General features: G+C 50.2%; 1 protein-coding gene and 1 non-coding gene across 7 annotated transcripts in view; both read right to left on the bottom strand.

Moving 5' to 3' along the window:
• Nucleotides 1–22,853, bottom strand: part of SMG6 (SMG6 nonsense mediated mRNA decay factor) — a 200,670-nt gene that overhangs the window by 93,913 nt on the left and 83,904 nt on the right. For all 6 annotated transcript variants that reach the window (XM_070390231.1, XM_070390232.1, XM_070390230.1 and 3 more), the window contains 3 exons: nt 14,396–14,512; nt 12,630–12,798; nt 817–1,018 (listed from right to left, as the gene is read on the bottom strand). In XM_070390231.1, the coding sequence (XP_070246332.1) occupies nt 817–1,018; nt 12,630–12,798; nt 14,396–14,512 (488 nt within the window). The remainder of the gene's footprint in view (nt 1–816; nt 1,019–12,629; nt 12,799–14,395; nt 14,513–22,853) is intronic.
• On the bottom strand, nt 21,152–21,224 carry TRNAK-UUU (transfer RNA lysine (anticodon UUU)). The gene has a single exon. It is a non-coding gene; the product is annotated as a tRNA-Lys (tRNA).

Genomic DNA, 22,853 nt, shown 5'->3' with positions numbered 1-22,853 from the left:
CTAGGGGATGTGACACCAACAACTCCGCACAGGGGTCAGTCACAGGGATCCCCTGCTTGGCATAGGAGACCCTGCTCCGGGGGTCTGTGGGCGCGACTTCCCCAGCCCAGCAACTGCTGCACGGGAATGGGAAGCAGAAAGGACGGCTCTACTCTCCACACCTGGCCGCAGCCCCAACTGTTATGCAGAGACTAAGAGCTCCACAGTCCCCACCAGGGCAACAGGCAATGGGCTTTGTTTTCTATAAACAGACAGACAAGGAAAAAGTTCAGGTTAAAACGCGGTCCTCAGAGGAAGAAAAATAGAAACCAGGCAGCGGGGAATGCTTCATATTCCTAAAAGCTTTTTTTGTAAGTTAACACATGGTGTCTGCTTCTCTCTAGTCACCTATTTATCACTCTCCTCCTCAGAGAAGGGAAAAAGCCCTGGCTGTTTTCCTAGTGCAGAGTTTTGTGGCTGGGGGGAAGGATGAAGGGGGGAGGAAGGAGGGTGCCTTAAGCATGATGCAAACCATTTGGAGCTGAGTGAGAGCACTGCCAACACAAGCTGCACTATTTAAACAAGTGAGGAAATGATCGTATATACAACATGCCAGCGAGCGCACACACACACCAAAGGAAGTCGAGAGGGCTTTTTTTTTTTTTTTTCAGGACACGGAGCTGGATGTCAGCGGCTAAAAGGTCGATATTTTCCCTTAACACCCTCCTCAATGACTTAATCATGTTCCGTTTGCACAGAAAACTTCCCAAGAATAAAAAAGTCTGGAGAATTGAGAGGAGGGGTGAATGGGGGAGGGATGTTTGGCCTGGGGCTGACCTTATCCGAGGTTTTCTCCACGTAGCAGGGGTCCTGAGGGGCAGCCAGCAAGGGGACAAAGCCCGAGAGAAGCCGATCCTCTTCCAAGATGAGGAGGGTGAGGTCATCGTCCGGGTCCTTGTACAGTGGCACCTCAGACTGATTCACTGCAGTCAGTATGTTACAGAAGTCAGCCAGCGTCGACCACACATCCACAGGAACCCTGCGAGAAAGGAGGGAAGACAAGAAGAGCAGCTCTAGAGAGGGACCAGTTCAAGCCGTCTAAGCACTTGTGGGCAGGGACATGCTTGTGGCAAATGCCGTCTATGGCTGGCATCTGCCAGGAAATCTAACCCAAAGAGCTCAGAGACAAAACTGTGCCCGTGGCAGTAATCTGGTGGGTGGGTGTGTGTGTCCATCTCTGCAAAGTTGAAATTGATTAGGGGGACGCTTTTAATCCTAACCAGAAAGGAAAAAGAATTTAGAGAATCAGTTGCCTAATGCAGGTCCTGTCACCTTTCCAGACAGTGTGCCTGAGACACTTACTCAAACATTCAAGACAACCAGTGCCTGAGGCGGCTCCCAGAATTCCCCTGCTCCTGTCCAGCCAAGTATATGCCACACAGACAGCAACACCACGCCAATCTCTCCTCCTCCTACACAGCCAGAGGGACCAGACACACCAGGCAACGAGTCACGTGGTTGTTGCCTCCCACCCCAGTCCCCTACAGTGGTTTAGAGATCTCTTCCTATAGGTAAGGAGGAAAACAATCAAACACACCCAACAAAAACCTCATTCCTGGCCTGCCAAGACCCTCCTGGGAAGGAAAAGCCACCCACGCATTTCGGCAGGTGAACAATATCAATACTGTCTCGGCCACCACTCTCCCCCTCCTCTCCCACACAAGCGGAAGGTAACATACAGGGTGACCAACTCTTCTGGTTTGCCTGGGACTGTCCCAGTTTTAGCACTGAAAGTCCCAGGTCGCCAGAAACCCCTCAGTCTTGGGCAAACTGGGTTGGCTGCTCACCCTAACTGCGTATCACCAGGTCCTGGTCGAACATGCTAAGAACTCCTGAAAAGAAAAAGTCCGGCTCACCCCAGTTTGAACTTCAGAGCCAAATCAGAAAAAGGAGGTTCATTTCTCTGTCACTGTCATTTGTCAAAACTCTCCTGTGGCTCACATCCCTGCTTTGGTGAGTGCTAAGGATCCTTAGAGCTTTCTTTTTTCGTCTGTAGCTCTAACAGTCAAACTGTGGTCAGATCCGGGACCCGCCAAGTTTATAGGCCCTGGGCTGTACAGGACTTCACTTTCTTTTCCAGAATACCTTAACCAGGGCGTCTGGAACAGGCAAGTGCCCTATGGATGCTAAGCTGTACTCTAAAAGGAGCTGCACAGAATAACAAAGAAAAGCTTTACAATGAGGCTCAAGAGATGGGGTGGCGAGAGGCGAGAAGCAGAAGAGAGCTATAAGAGCGAGCTACATCCTGGAATCTTCCCAGAGGAGTCACTGCGCATGAGCCGGATCTGCCAGGGAGGGGCCTCAGACCTGAGGAGTGTGTTTCGCCCGGAGATGGGGAGCTTTTGGGAGATGGCAGAAGAGAGGGCGTTCAAGGGCCATGGCACTGAAGGTGATGCTGGGGGAGAGAGTGGAGTGGAGGTGTGAGGATTCCTTGCCTGGATCCAGGTGGAAGGAGCCTGCACTGGTTTATTTACTGAAATCACTGCATGAGGAAAAGGCCATGAAATGAAACATCTTGTTTTCAAGAGTGTCCTGGGAACCAGGCGGAACACAGCTCCATTAATCACACAACGGCACATAATCAACACACGTGTATCGCACAATGACTCGCCTCCCAGGCTTTGCCCAGGAACGAGAACGTGTTTGGGAAGAATCACTGGAGGGGCGAGAGCTTTCTAAGGCCTCTCTCTCTGCACAGACACTGACGACCGGACTCATTCACAAAGCTCCATCTTTTGGCTCGGCTGAGTTTGGCTGTCAGAAATGTTTAAATATGGAAAAAAATAAACAGTTGCAACACGTTTCTGTGCGGAGATCTGCCTGAGCCCCTTTGTGATGTAATGGGAAACGCGGCATTCAGGCTACCAGCTGTAGAATAAACAGAACTTGGAGGGTTAAAAGGAACTGAACTTTCCACGACCCCATCTGCAGAGAAGAAAATAATAAGAGGAATGATGCACTGCCCCACAGCTCTGATAGTTTATCCTCCGGTCCCGGCTGCAGAGACAAGCACCGGATGTGATAGGGCCGCTCAGGGCCGCCTCCGAGGTTAGCGCTGCCCATGGGAGACGCACAGGGAGGCTCTTCCAGCTCCCCGCTTCCTCCCCCTGTGCCCTGCTGGCCACTTGAGCCCACTGCCTGAGTCTGATCCCACAGCAGTGGTGAGCTCTGGCCAATAGGCACTGCTCGGCTGCAGAGCAGCAATTTGGAAAATAAACAGGAAAGACGACAGCGAGAAGGAAGAAGGTGAAAAGTCTCCCAGCTGAATTCTTGGCTTGGGGGCCTTGGTTGGTGCTGTGCAGGTCAAGGCTGCTTCAGGACGTACTTGGGGGCAGGGCGAGGTGGTGGTGGGGAGCAGCAGCATCTCAAGCCAGGGAGAGGCGGCAGAAAATTACCCATGGCTGCCACAATGGGAGGCCCCACATCCCTCTCTCGTCCCCCCACCCCTACCATCTTGGATCCAAGACGAAGAAATATGTGGTACCATGTGGTTCTCATTACCATGCTCCCTGTCCCTAAGGCTCAGATAAACCAAAACGGACTCCTCCCAGAGACTGCTGGCCACCACGAGGGACCCCTGACCACATCTGCCTTTCGCCCATTACCACCCACCTTGTGCCCAAACCTGGACACTCACTGCATAAATGCAGTGGATGGGAGGTCCTACCCTAGTATTGATTTGTAAACAGCAGCTGATGCCAAAAGACATAGGAAGTGTCCTGAGTTCCCACCCCAGAAACGTCAAGGGGCCCAAGGGGCCAAGCTAGACTGAGCAGAACCAAGGGAATAAATACACAAAATGCTCCAAGGAAAGGTCATTTCTGTCTGTATCCCTCCAAATGGGTGTGCAGATCTAGTGGTTTCTTTCTTCTGGTACCGCAGTAGGGCTGCCCCAGATCACTGCATAGCTCACCGATAGTCCTCTCCCTCCTCGCTGAGCCCCATAAACACAACAACTGACCAGGTGCCCATGGACCATACAGTGACTCCCTACAGAGGGTGGGGGAGAAGGGAGTGTCAGGAAACTAATACTAAAAGGAAGAAGTACTTAGAAAAACTAGGTGAGATGTCTGAGCTCAAAGTTAAGATGTCTGCAATGGGATGAGGTAATTCCTGGAACCTGGGCAACGTCACCTCAGCTTACCCTGATCAGGCCTCTGGGCTGAGAGGTCAGTTCCGTGGGTGAACACAGGGCTTCCTGTCTGAGTAGAAGGGGAAAAGTTAGCCTTTTCCTGCTCTAGTCTTTATCCCAGCTGGGAGTGCCTTCCAACCTTCACCCTACTGCAGCCCTTGAATGCTAAGGATTCAAGGTTGGCCCGGGCCAAGGGGCCCGATGTCCAATTCTGGTGGCTGTGAGGAACTTTATAGCGCTCCCATTCTTCTAGAAACACTTAGGAAATGACTCCCCAGGAGAGTTTCCAGACATGCTCAAGCCACCAGTGGTTCTAAATGGACCCTCTAGAGCACTATCCGCTTGGGCAAATCCCTCTGGTTTGTTCTGGTCCCAGCTCGTATTTGGAAAAAGCTCCCAGAGTCCAAAAAAATCTTCCCCCCAAACAGACACAAGGCAGCCAGAGAACATGAAACTGCATGCGAGTCTGTTTATGGCCTTCAGAATGGCGGCAAGGGAGCCTCTCAGGCAGCTGTGATGTGACTAAGTGAGCAGGGATCGGCGGCTGCAGGGTGACCCAGTGGTCCAACCCCACAGAACATGCCACACACCGGGAAAGTAGACCTCTGGCTGGAGTCTGAACACCAGATCCTAGCTTGGGACCGACCAGCGGTGGCTAGTTAGAGGTATGCACTCAGGACCAAGGCTTGCTCACTTCCCTACAGACAGGCATTCATTTACTCCACCAGGAAAGGAAAAAAATAAGAGTTAATTTACTTTTTATTGCCTCAGAATTCCAAGGTTTAATGTAGCTGTCAGTTTGAGTGCGGTGCAGCTGCCGGCCGATACAATGCAGCCCAGGCCAGCCCAGGTGACTAGGGAAACACATTTCACAGAAATGAACCAACGCACACTCTTGGCCGGTTGTTTGGGGGGATATTGACTCGGGGAATCAGATTAACCCTTCGGGCTGGGGTTTGTTCTGCAAACAGCGTTTGAAAAGCAGCTTCGGTACAAGGATCTGAGAAGCCCTGATCTCAGGTGGACCAGTAGGTTTCTGGTTTCTTCAATTTTGGCATTTCCTCATATGACATGCCACTCAACTACAACGTGCTTGGAAAGATTCAGGTGTGAGGCAAGTTATACCACAGATCTCTATCAAGCTCCTTCCTAAACTTCAGAAAGGAAGGCAGATCTGCTGGCTTTATAGGGAGCAGGTCAGGTATGAACTTTTCTGCTAACTCCACCCGAGGCCGGGACGACAGTTCAGAGAATGAGGACAAGGGCCCCACTGGGGCTCAGGCCATCCTTCTGGCAAGTCTGAGGAGGACTGAGCCCTCACACACCCCTTCATATTTTTACTGGGGGAACAGGCTGACTGGTGATTAATATCAAGTACAATGACCCCATGTTACAAGCCTGCAGGGGCCTGTGGAGGTGGCCATTTCCTGTGTAATACCAGCTTGTTTAAACACTAACATTCAAACGCCACAGCTGCAGAACAAACCCGGAAAGAGTTGAGTGAGAAGAAGCCCTGCATTGTGTTTCGGAGCTATGGAAGATCAGAGAAGCGGTACAGATGGGAAACGAGTTGGGTCTTTGGTTCCTGGAGTGAGGAGCTCTGGAAACAGCTAAGATGGCACAGAAGCCAGGCACAAGAAAACTGAAAAAGAGATGGTCTGTGGACTACAGCCACAAAGGGGAAAGGCTAAAGGCCACAGCAAGAGAAGTTGCTCTTAAGATACGTTATATCCTCTTTTTCAAACTTGTCTGCCGACGGACCATCGTATTCTAGTCCACCACCCTTCACGCGGGGTTCCAACCCCCATGGGAGCCCTGCAGGACCCCCTCCCCCCACCCACCCAACTGGAGGAAACTGGAGGAAATGAGCAGGCAACAGCAGAAACGGACCTGAATGCAACAAGTCTGGTAGAGTCAAAAGAACAGTACCTGGGCTTGAAGAGCTCGGTAAGCCCCTTGGAAAGCCAACTCTGTTCTCAGTGGGCTGAGGCTCTGGTTCTGGTCTCAGGCTAGGCAGCTCGGCAGGATGGGGCAGAGCCTGAGTCGGGGTGGGGGAGATCTATGCAGCTCTCTCTGAGACTCGGGAACCACAGTGTATTTTCCAGATGCCACCATGATATAAACAGGAGACGACGTTATCAGGGCTCACTGCTCTAGGAGTTAAGACATGGGTGGCCAGATACCATCCTCCAAGAACATCACTGTTTATTAGGTGACCATTGAGAACTACGAGACTCGGTTAAAGAAGATCCTTTCTGCCTTTCTAATTCACACAAACAAGTCAACCTGGGCCCCTGGAAGAGTGCCTGCTGAAATTAATTCTGCCCAATAGGGCAAAATCAATCTGCAGCCCAGTCACCCTGCACTTCTCTGAGAACATAAACTTCATGTTCTCAGCAGTGCAGCTGGAGCCCTATGGCCAACAGCAGGTCACGGTAACCTCATTCCAGGATTTCTCAAGTACCTCTCCTGTGCCTCCCTCAACCTCTCTCTAGGTCAGCGCCTTATTTGACTTCAGTTCTCCTAAGCTACGCTCGGACGTATGGCCTCGGTCTCATGATGATGGTGTGTTAAACCCATCAGCACTGTGTGTTTGGGAAAGAGCGGTCCCCAGGGGACCTCGACGTCTCCACGGCCTGAGTGGAGTCCTCGGTGGCCTCCCTGGTGCGGATTCTCACGGTTCCGGCCTCTCTGAGTTCTGAGCTGTAACCACTCCAACACGTCTTCTCAGTTTAGCACACACTGGACCCAAATAACCTCAGCCTGGAGCTGGAAAGTACTCTCCCGGGGTCAGCGGCTGTACCCTGCTGGGGTCAGACTGGAGCCTTGGGCCAACACCCCTTCCTCTCACAAGAAGTCCTGAGTGGTGGTGGGGGGGGGGAGGCGGGGGACGGCGGCTCCTGCCGTGGGAGAGATCACGTGTGCCCCACACTCAGCACTTGGAGGAAGAGGAACCCCCTGGTGCCAGGCTAGAGTGCTGACGCCCCAACCCGGAGCCAGGGAGACTGGGTGGGGAGCCAGGGTAGCAAAGGGGCTTCCCACAGTCACCACCACTTCCTTCAGGGAAGTGCTGATGGACTAGTACTTAGTGACCTCCTAAAATGCCCTTCTGGGAAGACGTATTAAGCGTCCTTGAAGGGGTGCCGACCAGGCTTGGGATTAGTTCTTATTTCAGAGCTGCCCTAGGAGGGTGAGCAAACGAGCTTCTTTTTAACTCAGGAATGTCTATCTCGTCTACAGGGTCAGCACAGGCGGGCTCCCTGCGGAAATGAGCTTACTGCACGCTCCCTCCATGTCCCCACGTCTCCCAAGGTGGCGGCACCTCAGGGGGCTCACTCCAGGTCATTTCCAGCATGCTCCGTAGACTACACAAGGCAAACCATGGAAAAGCAGCAAGTCCAGGAATTTCTGGAGGGTTTTTTTTTTTAACAGTACTCCAATCCAACAGTGTGATAAATGCATCCGAGCTACAATTAGGAAGATATATAGCATCAGAATGCGAAGGTCTGGGCAGCCTGGTGAAGCGCGGGCTCTCCAGAGCCCCAGCTATGTTTCCCATTATGTAACCCTGGTCATGGGCAGACAGCCAGACTCCAAATGAAAAAGAGACTCTGGCTTGGCACCGGTTCTATTTTCCTATCCTCATTCGGGGTCAGCGCAGTGTCATACAGCTGCAGAGAAAGCTCCGGGGATTAAACCTGGGAAAGCCTCCAAGACCAGGACCTGGGTTCAAGTACCAGCTGAAAGCAATAAACCAACTGCCACAGCTGGGCTAGGTTTGGATGTTCTCAAAGTCCCCTGACTCTTTCACTTACTGAGAACTAGAGATCAAGATGAGGGAAGATTTGGCTTTGGTGGAGCCTCTGAAATGAGGTAGGTTGTCCCACTGACCTCGCCTTGCCAAAGGTCCTGGGATGCAAGGGGGCTACGCGTGGGCTCGCGGAAGCCCGTTGCTCTGCTCTTCTCCACCACCTGATGTTCACAACGGCCTCATGCTCCCTGGGCAGAGTCAGGAGTGGCTGCCCCTCCCCTCTCACGAAAGCCACAGAATCTGTGCTCCCCACTCCTCCTCCAACCCCCAACATGTGAATGGCCCCTCCAAAGACTGTGATCTGTTCTAAACAGACCAAAGCACTCTACACTGCCTTTTACAGTGGCTCAAGGCAACTTTCCACACCCTGATACAAACCTCCATACCCAAATCTCCGATACAAAGCCATTCCATTACAACTCCTAACAGACACGAATGGGAGGTCAACGTGCCCACGTGCCAATGCCAGCCTACTAAGTGCCACTGTGTGCAGAGGCACAAATGGCTCTGAAGCCCTGCCCCTGTCACTCTGCAGTGTCAGGGAAGTCCTGTCACCATCAGAACAAGTGCTCCATACGTGCCTAAGTGGCTCCTGCAAGGAACAGTCAATGTGACCAGAAAGAAGAGGAATACGGGCCAAGAGGAGAAAACCAGGGAGACCTCATGATGTGGTTTAGAATTGCCCTGAGGAGGTGGAGGATGCTTCCAAGTGACTGACTGTGCAAGGAAACATGGTAACACAATGAAAGGCAGACAGGGAATGAAGAACGATTAAACAAGGGTCCAAATGTGTCAAGGAGACAACGTGGGAGTAGGCATTTCTGGAGGAGAAGAAAACTGAAGCACAGGCTTTCTGGCCACCTTAGTTTAGGATCAATGAGGAATCTGACTTTGCAGAAAACAAATGCGGGCATAGACTAATGAAAACACGCGAAGGAGAGGTGTTAGGTGGAAGCGATTTCCTTCCTACTTTCTTGAGATCATTCCCAGACGTTCCAAAGTGAAGAGCAGCATAGGGACCTAGTGTGTCAGAGGGATTTCTATTCTGACATCTACAGAACTATCTGGAGTATGTTATTCCTCACAGCCTTAAAAGAAAAAGGCTCCACAGTATGGAAGATCAGTGGATGGGAGATGTCATTTTGTAACCTAGAGAAGAACCACCAGACCCTGCCAATCCCTCAACTACAGCATCCACTCAGTGAATGTTAGGCAGTTATATGAGAAACCAGAAAGAAGGGAGGTAAATTCTTACTCCACTTTTCCACAGCTTGGATCTGAAGACTATGAGATGGGGTGATGGTTAGACCAGGTCTGCTTTGTCCAGTGGCACCAGCCATCAAACCACCGTACCTTGTGGTCAGGCCCCGGGATGGCGGGGCCCCTCCTCTATGCTTAAATTTGCATTCCAGAGACAACCAGCCACTGATTCTGACTGCAAAGGCAGACAGTGCAGGAAGGACTCTATTCTCTACCACACTGACTTCTCCAGCCTAGTCTGGACTCATCAAAGAGTAAGTTAACAGCTACAGGAACTTGTTTACTAAGCAATCAGATTCACAGTATTTGGTCAGATTTGCTATCCCTGTGAAGGAAAGTCTGAAAAGACTGAGCAAACTTGATTCACATGTCCCAGCCCCGTTTGCCTCTGGCCTTGGAGGTGAAGGCCAGTTGGGGGTGGATGTAGCCTGGACCACGTGCCCAGCTGCAGACTGAGCCCTTGCCCAAAGATGGGCAGCAGCTCGCATGAGCCGGCAACGGTCCATTTGCTCCAGCATCCACAGAGAAAACAGACTCAGCACCTCGAGCAAATGAGGCCCAGCACTTCCTGTGTGAGCTTTCCATTTCCTCAGCCAAACAAAAGCCAAGGGGGTGGGAGAGGGAGGAGGGGAGAAGGGAGACAGGTCACAGCAGAGCAGTTAGCCAGCCTGATGGCCAGGATATGGGGAAACGACCTGGGTCGACCATACCTAAGACTGTGAGATGGAGTGACCCAGGGAAGGCCCAAGCTCCAGGAGCAGATGGTCTGCCTTCCCCCAGGCCAAGTGAAAGACAGGAAGACACTGTGACCCCTGCACATGCTCAGAAGCAGTGGCTTGAGATACTTGGTGAGCAAGAGTCCTTCCTTGTCAGTTTCTTTCCAGAACTGCAAACTGCCTAGTCGGCATTGCAGATTAATGGCCTGAAAAGTCGGAGGCTGACATGTTAACTCTTCAGGGAACGCTGCTGAGAACTGGCTGCCCCAAGCCAGATCAGCCTGCTCCTTTATGTATCTGCAGCTGCCCAGCTCAGGGTTCAACTCTGCCTCACCGGGCCTCAGCCTGGAGTGCGTCCTGGAAACTTAAGAGGGTTCACAGGAAAGATGCAGAGATTTGTTTGGTGCTGTGAGCATCACCCACAGGGTTACAGAGCCAGAGTTGGGGGTCCTGGGAAGGGCAGGCTGAATGGTCCAGGGGTGGCTTCCTGGGGTGAGGAGCAAGGGAGATATATGAGGAAGGAAAGGCAAGAAAGAATCAGATTCTACAGTCCACATGGAAAGGTCAGTTAACTGCTGACCAGAAACCTCTGCATGTCACCCAGGAGCCTGGAGACTCCCATGGCATGGCTCCCAGCCCAGAGAAGCACCCCTCCCCACTCCCTAGAAATGTACCATCCTAGCCATCCATCCTCCTCCTTCCAGTACTCTCCCCTCCCAGGGAAGAGCACTAGGCAAGAATGAGAAGACGCTGGGCATGGATGCTTGCTCCCGAACACACACGCATATGCCCAACACAGAGCGTGAAGGAACTGTGCGTGTACCACACCTGCCAGAGACCCCAATACAGCTGCTGGAAGAGGGAGGGAGGGGGGTTGTAGAAAGGGAGACAGAAAGGTCAGACAGAGAAATGCCGAGGGAGAAACCGAGACAGGGAAAGAGAAAGAATGAGGGAGAGAAATGGACAGTCAACAGAATTGACCAGAAACAGGCCTGGGTGCACACACATTAGGGCGCTCTTAGGCAAACACACACACACATACACGGCAACCTGAACACACAGAAGAACATACACAGCGACCTGAGCACACAGAAGAACAAGACGCACAGGAACACGGGTATGGAGCAGGAGCCGTCAAACCTTTTCTATAATGGAACAGACGGTAAGTACTTTTGGCTCTGCAGCCAGTATGGTCTCTGTCACAACTGCTCAGCCCTATTACTGCAGCGCGAGAGCAGCGTGGACAGAGGGAACAAACAAGCATGGCTGTGTTCCAATACAGCTTTATGGGCGCTTTTCAGGGTCCCTTTTCATACACTTTCTGCAAGTCATGAAGTCTTATACTTTTGATCTTTCTCTCAACCATTTAAAAATGTAAACCATTCTTAGCTCATGGGCCACAGCTTGCTGACCCCTGATACAGACACACACAAACAGCAGGGAGGGAGGTGGGAGAAGAGGCAGGCGGGAAGAAGCTGAGATGGGCAGGAGGAATGGACAGAGGCAGGTGGATGGGTACAGGAAGACCCACATATAGAGAAACGTCCCCCGCCCCCAGCAGAGAGACCTAGACTGACACACAGAGATACACTCACAGACAAATATGGACAGGGACACAGGCAGTCCTGGGTACAGATGCTCAGGAACAGACACTCCCACAGGACACAGCCACACAGAGAGACACAGGCAGGACCGAAGCAGAGATGGACTGACATGGGCCCAGACGCACATATGAACACAGAGACAGGGCGTCAGACCACAGTGCAACAGGGTCCTCAGGGGACACAGGAGCCCTGCAAAGAGACCCAGACACAGATGTGGACACAGCACGTGGACACGTATACATGCGCAGACATGGACAGGCACGCCCAGAGCCTTCAGTAGACAAATCCCCTCAGACACACACACATTAATACAAAAAAACCCTCACAATCAGACACGCACAGACAACAAGACCCAAGCAGGCACACACAGAGCTACAACTCACACACTGCTATGAACACAAGAAATCGCTCTATATGGTTGCACAACAACGTGAATGCACCGTAGACTTAAAAATGGTTAAGATGGCAAACTCTGTCGTATTTATTTTTTACCACAATTTTTATAACAGAGAGAAAAAAGAGATCTACATAGAGACATCCAGCAGACACATTTTCCCCACACCAACATCCAGAGCCAGGGGGACGAGGCAGGATGTGCTGCGGGGGATGGGGATGCAGTGAGTGCAAAGCAGTCTATGCTCTCACCCCCACACACACCACATCGTGAGAAGGAGGTGGGGAGACAGTGCGCAGGACAGCATGAGAAGCGGCAAGGGCCTGAGAGATGCACGGAGACGAACTAAAAGGGAGAGACAGAGAGGGTCTCACACACTGACCGACACCCACCCAGACCTGGGAAGTAGCTGCGGAGACGGTGAGCGTGAGCAGTGCACAGTGAAAACTCACAAGATCAAGGGCAAGGAGCAGAACAGAGCAAGCCATGAAGTGAGAGAAAGAGAGACTGAGAGGAGGAGGAGGAGGAGGAATGGACCAGAGAGCAGGCAGAAGCAGGGGCCTGGGAGGTGTTCACGGAAGGGGAACACCCAAGTTCAAGTAAAGAGGGGAGACACAGGTCAGCAGGCCACAGGAGGGGGCTGTGGGAACTCGGGCAGGCAGGGCTGACTCACTGTGAGGGCAGCTCCAGGGAGGTAGGCGGAGGGTTCCAGGTGTCTGGGTAGCCGAGCATCCAGTCTGACCAGACCTTCACACTGGGGAGCAGTTCCTTCAGGTCCGGGACAAAGGAGGACACCTTGATGTCATCTTGATCCTCCTCTCCCTCAGGAGAGGACAGCTGAGCTGCAGAGGCAAAGGGTAAGAGCTGGGCCTAGATCTACAGTGGCCCTGCGTGCGGCCAGTGAGGCGCTGGGACAGCAGCCAGCTCCCAGGGAAGGGAGACCCCATCCACAGGACAGCCAGGCCCAGAAGCGAAGGACAAGTGCCAGTACCTAAGAGGATTCTGAAAAGCAGGACAGAGAGAGAACCAGTGCACTGGGTCTGCCCTGCACACAGCTGCCTGTGCTCCACCTGCGGCCTGGCGACAGGGTTGCCACCCTGGCCTCCAGCCTCCAACCCACACCCACTCTAGCCTTCCTTCAGCACAGCACTGACATGGCACCAGGGTTCCTACTCAAACGGAACAACCCGAATTTGATGGTAAGGAAGTATCAGAGAAACCCAAACAGTGGGGTGTTCTACAAGATAAATGTCCTGCATACTTCAAAAATGTCAGGAGCATGAAGAACAAAGGAATATTCAGAAACCATCCATGTTGCAGGAGACTATAAAGAGACATGACATCTAAATGCAACGTCTGATCCTGGAGTGCATCCTAGACCAGAAAAAAAATATTTTTTTAGGACAACTAATACAAACTCAGTAAGGTCTGTAGATTCAGTAATAGTACTGTATCAACGCTGGCTTCCTGACTGTGATAACAGCACTGTCGTGTAGGAGAAGGTCCTTGTGACTAGGAAGTACACAGTCCAGTATCTGGTGCGGGAAGGGGCGGGGCGGGGAAGCTACCATGTCTGCAACTTATGATCAAATGGTTCATAAAGAAAATAATACGTATACGTGTACGTATGGAAAGAGAGAGAACTTAAAGCAAGTGTGGTAGAAAGTTAACAATTAGGGAGTCTGGGTGAGGGGTAAGTAAGAGAGTATTATTCCCAAAACTTTTCTGTAAATTTGAGATTCTATCCAATTAACCTCCCTTGCTCTAAATAGGCGACTCCAGCCGCTAGAGGCACTCCCAAAGGCTGATGTGGCTGGCGAACAACAGAGGGGCCTCACTACTCATCACAACTGATCCAGAAGCTGAAAGAAAGGTGCACCCTTCAGCCCTGCCTTACATGGCCCAGAAGTCAGGCTTGGAATTCTAAGGGCAGACTTAAAGGACATGGGGACACTGCTCAAAAAGCAGTGGCTTTCAGGAGCTAGTTCTTTCAGGGGCTAGAAAGAACCCCTGATCTGGTCCAGTCAGTCTCCTGGAGATGGCTGGTCCACAGCGGTTACAGCCCCCACCAGGTAGGTACCAAACAAAGAAGGACATACAGAGAGAGAGGTGGAAACCAAAACATCAATTATGAACATCAAGGAAAACTCATTTTTCAAGTTGCATGAACACTCAGCAGTTCAGAGGTACAGTGAAAATCCTGTTAGAGGAGAAGAGAGACAGAGGATGAAAGAAGTCTCCTTTCCTTTCCACAGAACGGAAGGAGGGCCGGAGAGGAAGTGGGACTAGTCAGGTAGGCAAAAGGAAGAGGGCACGCTGGCAAGAGGGAGCCTGGAGTAGAGGGAGAAGACACGGAGAACGCAGCACGGCCTCCTGAGCGTGTCTGGACAGGACCCAGGAGCTGGAAGGCCCACCAGCCAGGGGCCCTCGTCTGCTTACCTTTGGCCGACTCCTTCAGTAAGTAGGTGCAGCGTCGCACCAGGAGAGAAAACATGGCCAGGCCCAGGGCTGCAGCCTGCTCCTGGATCACAGAGCGACACTCCTCCGAGAAGCAGTCTGGGAAGGGGAAAGGCAAGTCCATCAGTGTCCTGGGGGCTAAGGGGTCCTCTCCCCACCTTATGAGGAGGAAGTCCTTGGTCGTGTCACTGAGTTCCTTTTCCTCACCTGAGCCTGGGGCTGGAAGATTCCCATTCTCAAAGGGCAGTCAAAAGGTTGAACAAAGTATCGCATGTGAAGCACTCACTAGGATACCTGGCATGTGGTTAAGTGCCCGATATGGTTATTATAGGGCTCCCTGGTATGAATTCTGTTTCACACCACTTCCCCGAGACCAGTAACCCCAGGTGTACAGTCGGAGCCCAAACTGCATGCTCTCTGCTGACGACATGAACCCACAGTGAACAGGAAGTCATGTTAACTCAGTCTCTCTAATGCATAGATGGCAGGAATACAGTCACCAATTAAGATGAGAAAAACACCGATTTAGAAGTCATTTTCTTGAAGCACCAACCTTTGATTCCAGCCTTACCTTCTCTCTGTTCCTCCTCCTCCTCAGAGAACACACACGACACTTAGAAATAATATATTTTTCACTGAATGAGTCAAATTTTATAAAGGACAGTGCCTGGCACACAATAAGCACTTAAGCAAGTATTAGCTTTAATTTTCACCTATTCATTCCTCTAGGGCTAAGAAATAAACCTGGTTCTAACATTAGCAGTCTATGCCCCTCACTTCCTGAGCCTGACCAACTTCCTTCCCGCTGTGGGTCAGGGAAAGGAGCCACCCTGGTGGTGGCCGGGCCTATCCTTTAGCAGGAGCTACAGCACATAACCCTCAAACCACTGTCTGTACCCGCTCCCTGTCAGCGGCCCTCCCTGACGGTCACCTCATGCAGCCCTGAGAGAAACAGGTGACAAGCGGAAGGCAGCAGGCCAGGCTGCAGCCCCAGGGGAGGAGACCCCTATATACGCAGGAGGCAGAATCCACAGCCAGGCTTGCTTGGTCTGGCAGCAGCTGATCTGTTAATTCCTCCTGTAATACGGGAGAACTCTCAGAATCTCCAAGTGTTAAAAGCATAATGAGCTGCACGTTTGATCTCTGTCCCTGCTTGCGTTTTAACCTCGGAAGTCAAGGGGGAGCCCTCTTGCCTCTCCCCTCATTGACACTCGGTTTTTCAATGGGGCCTAATTGAAGTCTTTACTCCAGGAGATGCTATACAACCACAGTTATTCCTAACCGTCTTGGCCACAGGAACAAACATGACTGGAGTATGCAAAGCCAGCCCCAAACCACTTTAGAAAGCCCTGGGGGTAGAAGGAACAGGCTGCTGCTCAGAAGGTCCCAACATATGACTAGCATCAGTGTAGCAATTCTTCTCTTGTGGTTTTCCCACCAGCCTGCCAGATGCCCAATGGTCCCAAATGTCAGCCTCGAACTTTCCAATTCAACTGTGGCAGGCAGTAAGGAAGTGGTAACAATCCATGTGATGAGAATAGATCACCCGTCTCCTTCTTCCTCTGGTAAGGCCCTAAACTTCTGCTAGAGAGAAAGGAAACGAGCATCCAAGGACCAAGCAGAGGGAGGATGGACAGCAGGGAAGGGGGAGACATGGAAGCCATCCCAAGGAAAGCTGCCAGCTTCTCCCCTCCATGCTCACTATACACAACGGCACTCTCCAAATCACCCTGGCCCAGGCCAGGCCCCTGCCCAGCACTGCCAGCAGCAACAGAGCCCAGAACGGGAGAGTGAGTCCTGGACAGAGGGACTTATTAGGAGAGGCTAGTTAGGAGAGGATGAGTGGAGGCCACATCCTGGCAGACGACACGCTGAGTACACATTAGTGTCCCCTCATCAACAGGACATCTTGGGCAGAAGCTGTTGTTGTTTAGTTGCTAAGCTGTGTTAGACTCTTTGTGATCCCATGGGCTGCAGCCCACCAGGCTCCTCTGTCCACGGGAACTCCTGGGCACACGCAGAAGTTACCTGCACACAGAAGGCCCTCAGAAGAGACGCAAGTGGATATCTGAACTCCAAGGACTGGCAGAAGCCCAGGACTACAACAAGATACTCTCATCAGCCTTGATAAAGAAAAGACAGGGCAAAGAGAGATGACTTTCACCCAGACCATTTCTATTTTTATGACAAACGGCAACCTTGGGTTAGACACTTTCTCAAAGTGCACAAAGCAAGACTCAAGGGGAGAATCAACTGCTTAGGAACGACACGGAGGCCTCTGGGGAGTCCAGCTTGGCTCCTTTTTAAGCTTCCTGCAGGAAGGTCTGAGGACCAGGTAAAGAAGCAACAACTGGAGCCTCTCTGCTATGTCTGGAAGGGATCAACCACCTCTCAGGGCTGTGGCTGAAAGGCAGCTGCATGACGGCTCTGCCCCTGGCCACGGTTACATCACCTCACCCTTCACCCTTCCATCTCCCCGGGAAGGGCCTGACAGCACTCCCTGCTGTGTTTGGGTCTGATGGATGGGGAGGTATTAATACAAATCAGTACACTATCCTGTGCTGATCAAGTAGGTGGTGATACCACAGTTATCTCTGGGGATCAGAATGCCTGGGTCTTGGTCAGCTCTGCACATAGAACACTTCTGGAAGGCCTGCCCTCCTCCACAGCTCAGTGGTACCCGAAGCACACACTGAGCACCCACACACACAAAGCTACAAATAAAACAGGGTCCCTGAAATCTTAGGACCTTCTAAATGGGTTATTTATTACCCCCAAGTAACCATGGTGACTCAGACCCCATGCCTCCAGTGAGAAATGTATTAAGTGCTATGGTATCTTCGGGAGATGCTGTCCGCCTCACTTAGGTTTCTGTGGGCTAGAAGCTGTAAGATGCCAGTCCTTGAGAAGGACCCACATGATGCAAGTAGGCAGGAAAGCAGCATCCAGGGTCCCAGGCCCATCTATCCCAGGTGAGGCCTAGGAAACTGGCGCCACCCTCACAGAGGCCCATATATATCCCTGGAGGGGGCTGGGCCAGGCCAACAAGTGATGTGGGGTGGGGAAGGAAAAAGCATTGTTCGCCTTGGTATTTGCCTGGGTTCCTCTGGCTTTGTGTCAGGTGGCTGGAGCCTGACATGAGCTGAGGAACTCATTAACATTGTGAAACAGCCTTTCCCCTTCTTTCCAAAAGCAGGCCTGTTCAAGGGGGTAGGGGAAAGCTTCTGGCTGAGGAAGTCAGACGGAAATGTCTCGTACCAGAGAGTCACCTGAAGTCTGAACCCCTCCCACACGCTCTCAGAGGGGCAGGTGACTGTGGCTCCTACCATTCCTCTGGCCAAATACCTGCTCAAGCAGAAACACTCTTCTCGCTCCTATTAACGAGGAGACCTTCTCATTTTTCTGAGAACATATTCATGGAAAACATAAACCAACTGTCGTCAAAGTTGTATGAAATCAGGAAATGGAGCGGCCGGGAGAAGGCTGCCATGTGGCCGGATGTTATGTATTTCTAATTAGTGCTATACATCTTTCAACAGCAAGTGTCCTTCTGCTGGGAAACACAACACACTGCCCTTGTTATTGTAACTGTCAGAGAAGTGCTTAAACAGATAATCTCCAGGAAAAGTGATAAACACGGCCCCTCTCCCACCCGTGTGTGCACGACGGTGCTGCCAAAGCAAAGCTGTGCTTGACGGCTCCAGGATGGCAGAGTGGTGTCCTGCAGGAAATGGGAACGAGGCGGGAGCAGGGAGAGGGGAGCGGCGCGGAGGCGAGGCAGGCCCACCTGCCCAGACCCGTGGAGCCCGGCCAAGGGACCGCAGTTCAGAACCATCACTTCTGATCAATTCCTGGGTCAGGGGGAGATCTGGAGGAAATCAGATCAGCAGGGCTGAGGTTTGGCTGGTCACGGAATAATCTGGTAGCAACAGACAAGCAGAGTTGGCCTGGCACACACAGCCAACCTCCTAGCAAAAGAATGAGAGGCGTAATGAAGAGAAGACACGGGACAGATGACACTTAAGTCTGATACCCCCATGGCCACAGAGGGCATTCGGAGGGCACTGGGGTCCACTCGCCATTCCAGCAGAGAGGACCAACTGTTTGCTCAGCGGCTTCACTAACAGCCAGAGAAAAATGCAGGCAAGACCACTTATTCACTGATTCCGTCCCCAACGGCTCCTCCCAGAGAGAGGAAATGAATGGTCAGTCACCTCCAAACTAACACCACCTGGAGGCGATTTGTTGGCTCTTATCTTTCAGACATGAGGCTGCTTTTCTCATGAGTCAGTCACCAGTCAGACACAGAGCTGGCACCACTCCTGAGCAGCCCACCAAAACCTCCCCGTCTACAGGAAGTGGGCAGTGAGAGCATCTTTCGACTGCTGCTGCTCAAGACACAGAGTTCCCTGTGGCAGCTGCTGGCTGACAGGGAGGTGGAAGAGGCAGTCGCTTTTATAAGAATCAGACAAAAATCTCACAGCAAAAGCAGAGATGTCCACGCCATCAGGGCATCACTTTATTCCCCAGGGAATAAAATTCATCATTCGAGAGGATGATGAATGAGTCAGAAAAATCAGGCACCAATACAGCCAAACTATATTCATGCACAATGGCAGAATATAGGCTGACTGGGTGGAAGGCAATCCAGGACGTATCCCTGAGCAAAATGTGTCCGAGACAAGACAGAGGAACATGGGAGGGAATGTGTCTTCTCTCTGAGACCCTACTGTCCTTCTGGATTTTCCAGGATTATAAACTCTTTTTTATTTTTTTTTATTTTTTTTTTAAGGATTATAAACTCTTTAACTTTCTCTTAGCAAGCGGGTAGATGTCGGGACAAAGGAAATCCCAGCCTCCCGACAAAGTGACCTCTCCCACTGACTCCACAGTTGTTGATTTGGCTCAATTGTGGAGGTACGATGGAAAACAGGATACTGTCCATGAGAAGATGATATTCTAATAAGGAAGACGAGAATACTACACAGACACCCAAATAACTGTAATTCAAGACCATGTATTATGGCATTCCATAAGGAAGGCGGAAATAAGATGCTTTCTCTAACTATTTCCTGCTAGTGTATATCACGGAAGGTTTCATGGAAGAGAACACATCCATGCTGCAAAAGATGAACAAAGATGGAGCGTGCTAAAGAGGCACGCAGGTAGAGACACACCAGCACGTACTCTGACAGCAAGCACTATATTCGGCATGTCATAAAACAGGGACCCATCGCACAGGGCCTTCGATGCCAGGGCAGCAAACACAGGCTGGACCCAAGAGGGAGTGAGGAGGTCTAGCTAAATCTAGCTAAAGCATTTAGGATGGATTAGCGTAGCTGGAAAAAAGTGACAGGGAGGCAAACAGGCTGGGAAGCTAAGAGGACGTGAACTTGCTTGAATGAAGAGGAGTGACATGTAGAGCACTTCATAAACTTTATAATGCCAAATAAATGTAACATCTTTCTTAGAAGAGAGGTGGGAGAGGGGACTGAAAGGCGTGCACAGATGTGAGAAACACTGTGGAAGGAAAATCAAGAGAAGAGAGAAGAGAAGATGGAGATGATGCGGGGAGGAAAGGACCCTTGCTGATAATCTTGGCAGGTTCCAGAGGATCCTGAGATCCCAACAAGGGAAACACCCACCAAATGAGATCCAGGAGAGGGGCAGAAACTGGGACTGTGGAACACCTGGAGGGAGGGGGGCTGTGCGGCACGGAGTCCCCAGGCTCCCGCCCACTTGGCTCCGGGCCAGTCCTGTCTTTTCAGAACAAAGACACTTCAGGGGGTCAGAAATACTTGAGGAAGACCTTGCAGAAGGAGGCCTGGGAAGTCTGAACGGGCTCTCCCTGTGGAAGCCATTAGATATTCAGCACTTCATTTGTTTCCAATTCTTGTAGGAGCGCAGCTCCAGGCTGTGGGGTGAGAGGCTCCCCTCTGACGTAACCAGGAAGCAGCTGCAAAATTAAGGAATCCCTCATGACATCATAAAAAGGGTCGATGGTTTACTGGGGAAAGTATAAAAATTAATTACATATTCCCACATGACCCCCTTCCCCTAAATCTGTACACACCCCCTCCTACCTCCACGCATTCTCTCATCAACAACAACCAGAAGCCACACTGATGAGCAGGGCACGAGCAGGGCAAACAGAACCCAGGAAGAGAAAGCTCCCTGGTGCACCCACTGTCTGCACCACACTGGGGACTGGACAAGGAATGCCTAGTCCTGGAGTTTTTATGCATACAGCATCCTTCCTCAACAAAATTATCAGCCCCTTGAGGACAAGAGCTATGTCAAGACTTCACATCCTTAAAAATTAGCACCATGAAGTGGTTCAAGAAACGATTGCTGCTCTTAACAGCAGGTACACTTGCCTCTCCATTTGTGGATCATAAACGATGATTCCACTGTGGCCAGAAATAATAACTAAGATATAGGGAGACCTGTACAGAGCATATGTGTGTGTGTATGTGTTTATATATATGTATATATATAAAATCAAGGAGCTTTACAAAAGATCTGCACAGGAGGTTATTCTCCCTTTCTGACAACTGAGAAAATAGGCTCAGAGAAGTTAAATGACTGGCCCTAGCTCAAAAAGCCAGTAAGTGTCAAACCTGGGATTTGAGCCCAGTCTGCCTGCTCTTACACATATACACTGTTTTCATACCTTGTGGTTTTTTCCTTTAGTTGGTTTCTGTATATTTTTTGGCTGCGCTGCTTGTAGGATCTTACTTCCCTGATCAGGGATTGAACCCAGGCCCTCAGTAGTAAAAGTACTGAGTCTTGACCACTAGACCATCAGGGAATTCCCCATACCTGGTTCTCAAATGCCTGTGATTCAAGTTTCAAACTCCAACTCTTCTTCTCTCCTTTGCTATGAACATAAAAACCTCAGACTACTCCACAGTTCTGTACCAAAAGCTCTGCAATAACTATGTGAAAACTGAAATTAAAAACACCAACATTGCCGAAGAAAATGAAATATTTAGGTATGCTGCTGCTAAGTCGCTTCAGTCGTGTCCGACTCTGTGTGACCCCATAGACGGCAGCACACTAGGCTCCCCCGTCCCTGGGATTCTCCAGGCAAGAACACTGGAGTGGGTTGTCATTTCCTTCTCCAATGCATAAAAGTGAAAAGTAAAAGTGAAGTTGCTCAGTCGTGTCCGACTCTTAGCGACCCCATGGACTACAGCCTATCAGGCTCCTCCATCCATGGGATTTTCCAGGCAAGAGCACTGGAGTGGGGTGCCATTGCCTTCTCTGTACTTAGGTATAAATCTAGCAAAATATGAATAGGATCCTAGGCTGAAAGCTACAAATGCTGATGAAAGAAATAAAGATGACCCAGAATAAGTGGAGAGACTTATTAATGTTCATGGATCAGAGAATCAATATTGTAGAGATATCCATTCTGCCCATAAAGATTTATAGGTTTAACACAATTACTATCAGAATCTGGGCAAAGATTTTTGTAGACAAAAACAAACTTCATCCTAAAATAAAACTTTAACCTTTATACAAAAAGGCAAAGGACCTAGAATAGTTAAAACAACCTTGCAAAAGAACAAACTGGGAGGAGTCATTCTTCCCGATGTTAAGTCAAAGAATGACTGCCTTTTCAACATATGTTTGCTCAAGCAATTAGATATCCACAAACTCAGATGTTCTTCAATGGATGAATGGTTAAACAAATTGTGGAATATCCATATTATAGAATACTACTCAGCCATTAAAAAAAAAAAAACTCAACCTAAATGTTACACCTTACACAAAAATTAACTGAAAATGGATCAAAGACTTACATATGAAACATAAGACTATAAAACTTTTAGACAAAAAACAGAAGAAAGTCTTCAGGACCTAGGACTAAGTGAAGATTTCTCAGACTTGATGCCAATGTCTAAAAAAGGAAAATTGATATGATACATCTCATAAAATTAAAATCTGTTGCCCTACTGTAAGACAACGAAAAAGCAAATTACAGACTGGAAAAATGTATTTGGAAACTACGTATCTTACAAAGGACTAGTATCTAGGCTATATTAAGAACTCTTAAAACTCACCAATAAGAAAACAAATTGTCCAATTAGAAAATGGGCAAAAAGAAAATGGGCAAAAGACATGAACAGACATTTCACCAAAAAGGATATACAGGTGAAATATCAACACGTGAAAGGCTGTTCAGTATCTTCACAGTTTACACCTTTACATTTATATGGGATATAAATATATACAGTTATATTCCACTAGGGAAACAAAAGTTAAAACTACAACGAGACATCATTAAACACCTATTAGCATGGCTAAAATGACAAACAGTAACAACACCAAAAAGCGGTGAGGGTGCTGAGAAATCGGACCATATACACATAGCTGATTGGAATATAAAATGGTACAGCCACTCTGGAAAACAGTTTGGCAGTCCTTTCAAAAC

The sequence above is a fragment of the Bos mutus genome, chromosome 19 (genome assembly GCF_027580195.1).
Source record: "Bos mutus isolate GX-2022 chromosome 19, NWIPB_WYAK_1.1, whole genome shotgun sequence".
Taxonomy (NCBI): domain Eukaryota; kingdom Metazoa; phylum Chordata; class Mammalia; order Artiodactyla; family Bovidae; genus Bos; species Bos mutus.
The sequence above is the reverse complement of the archived record's forward strand: the minus strand, read 5'-3'. Positions and strand labels throughout refer to the sequence as shown.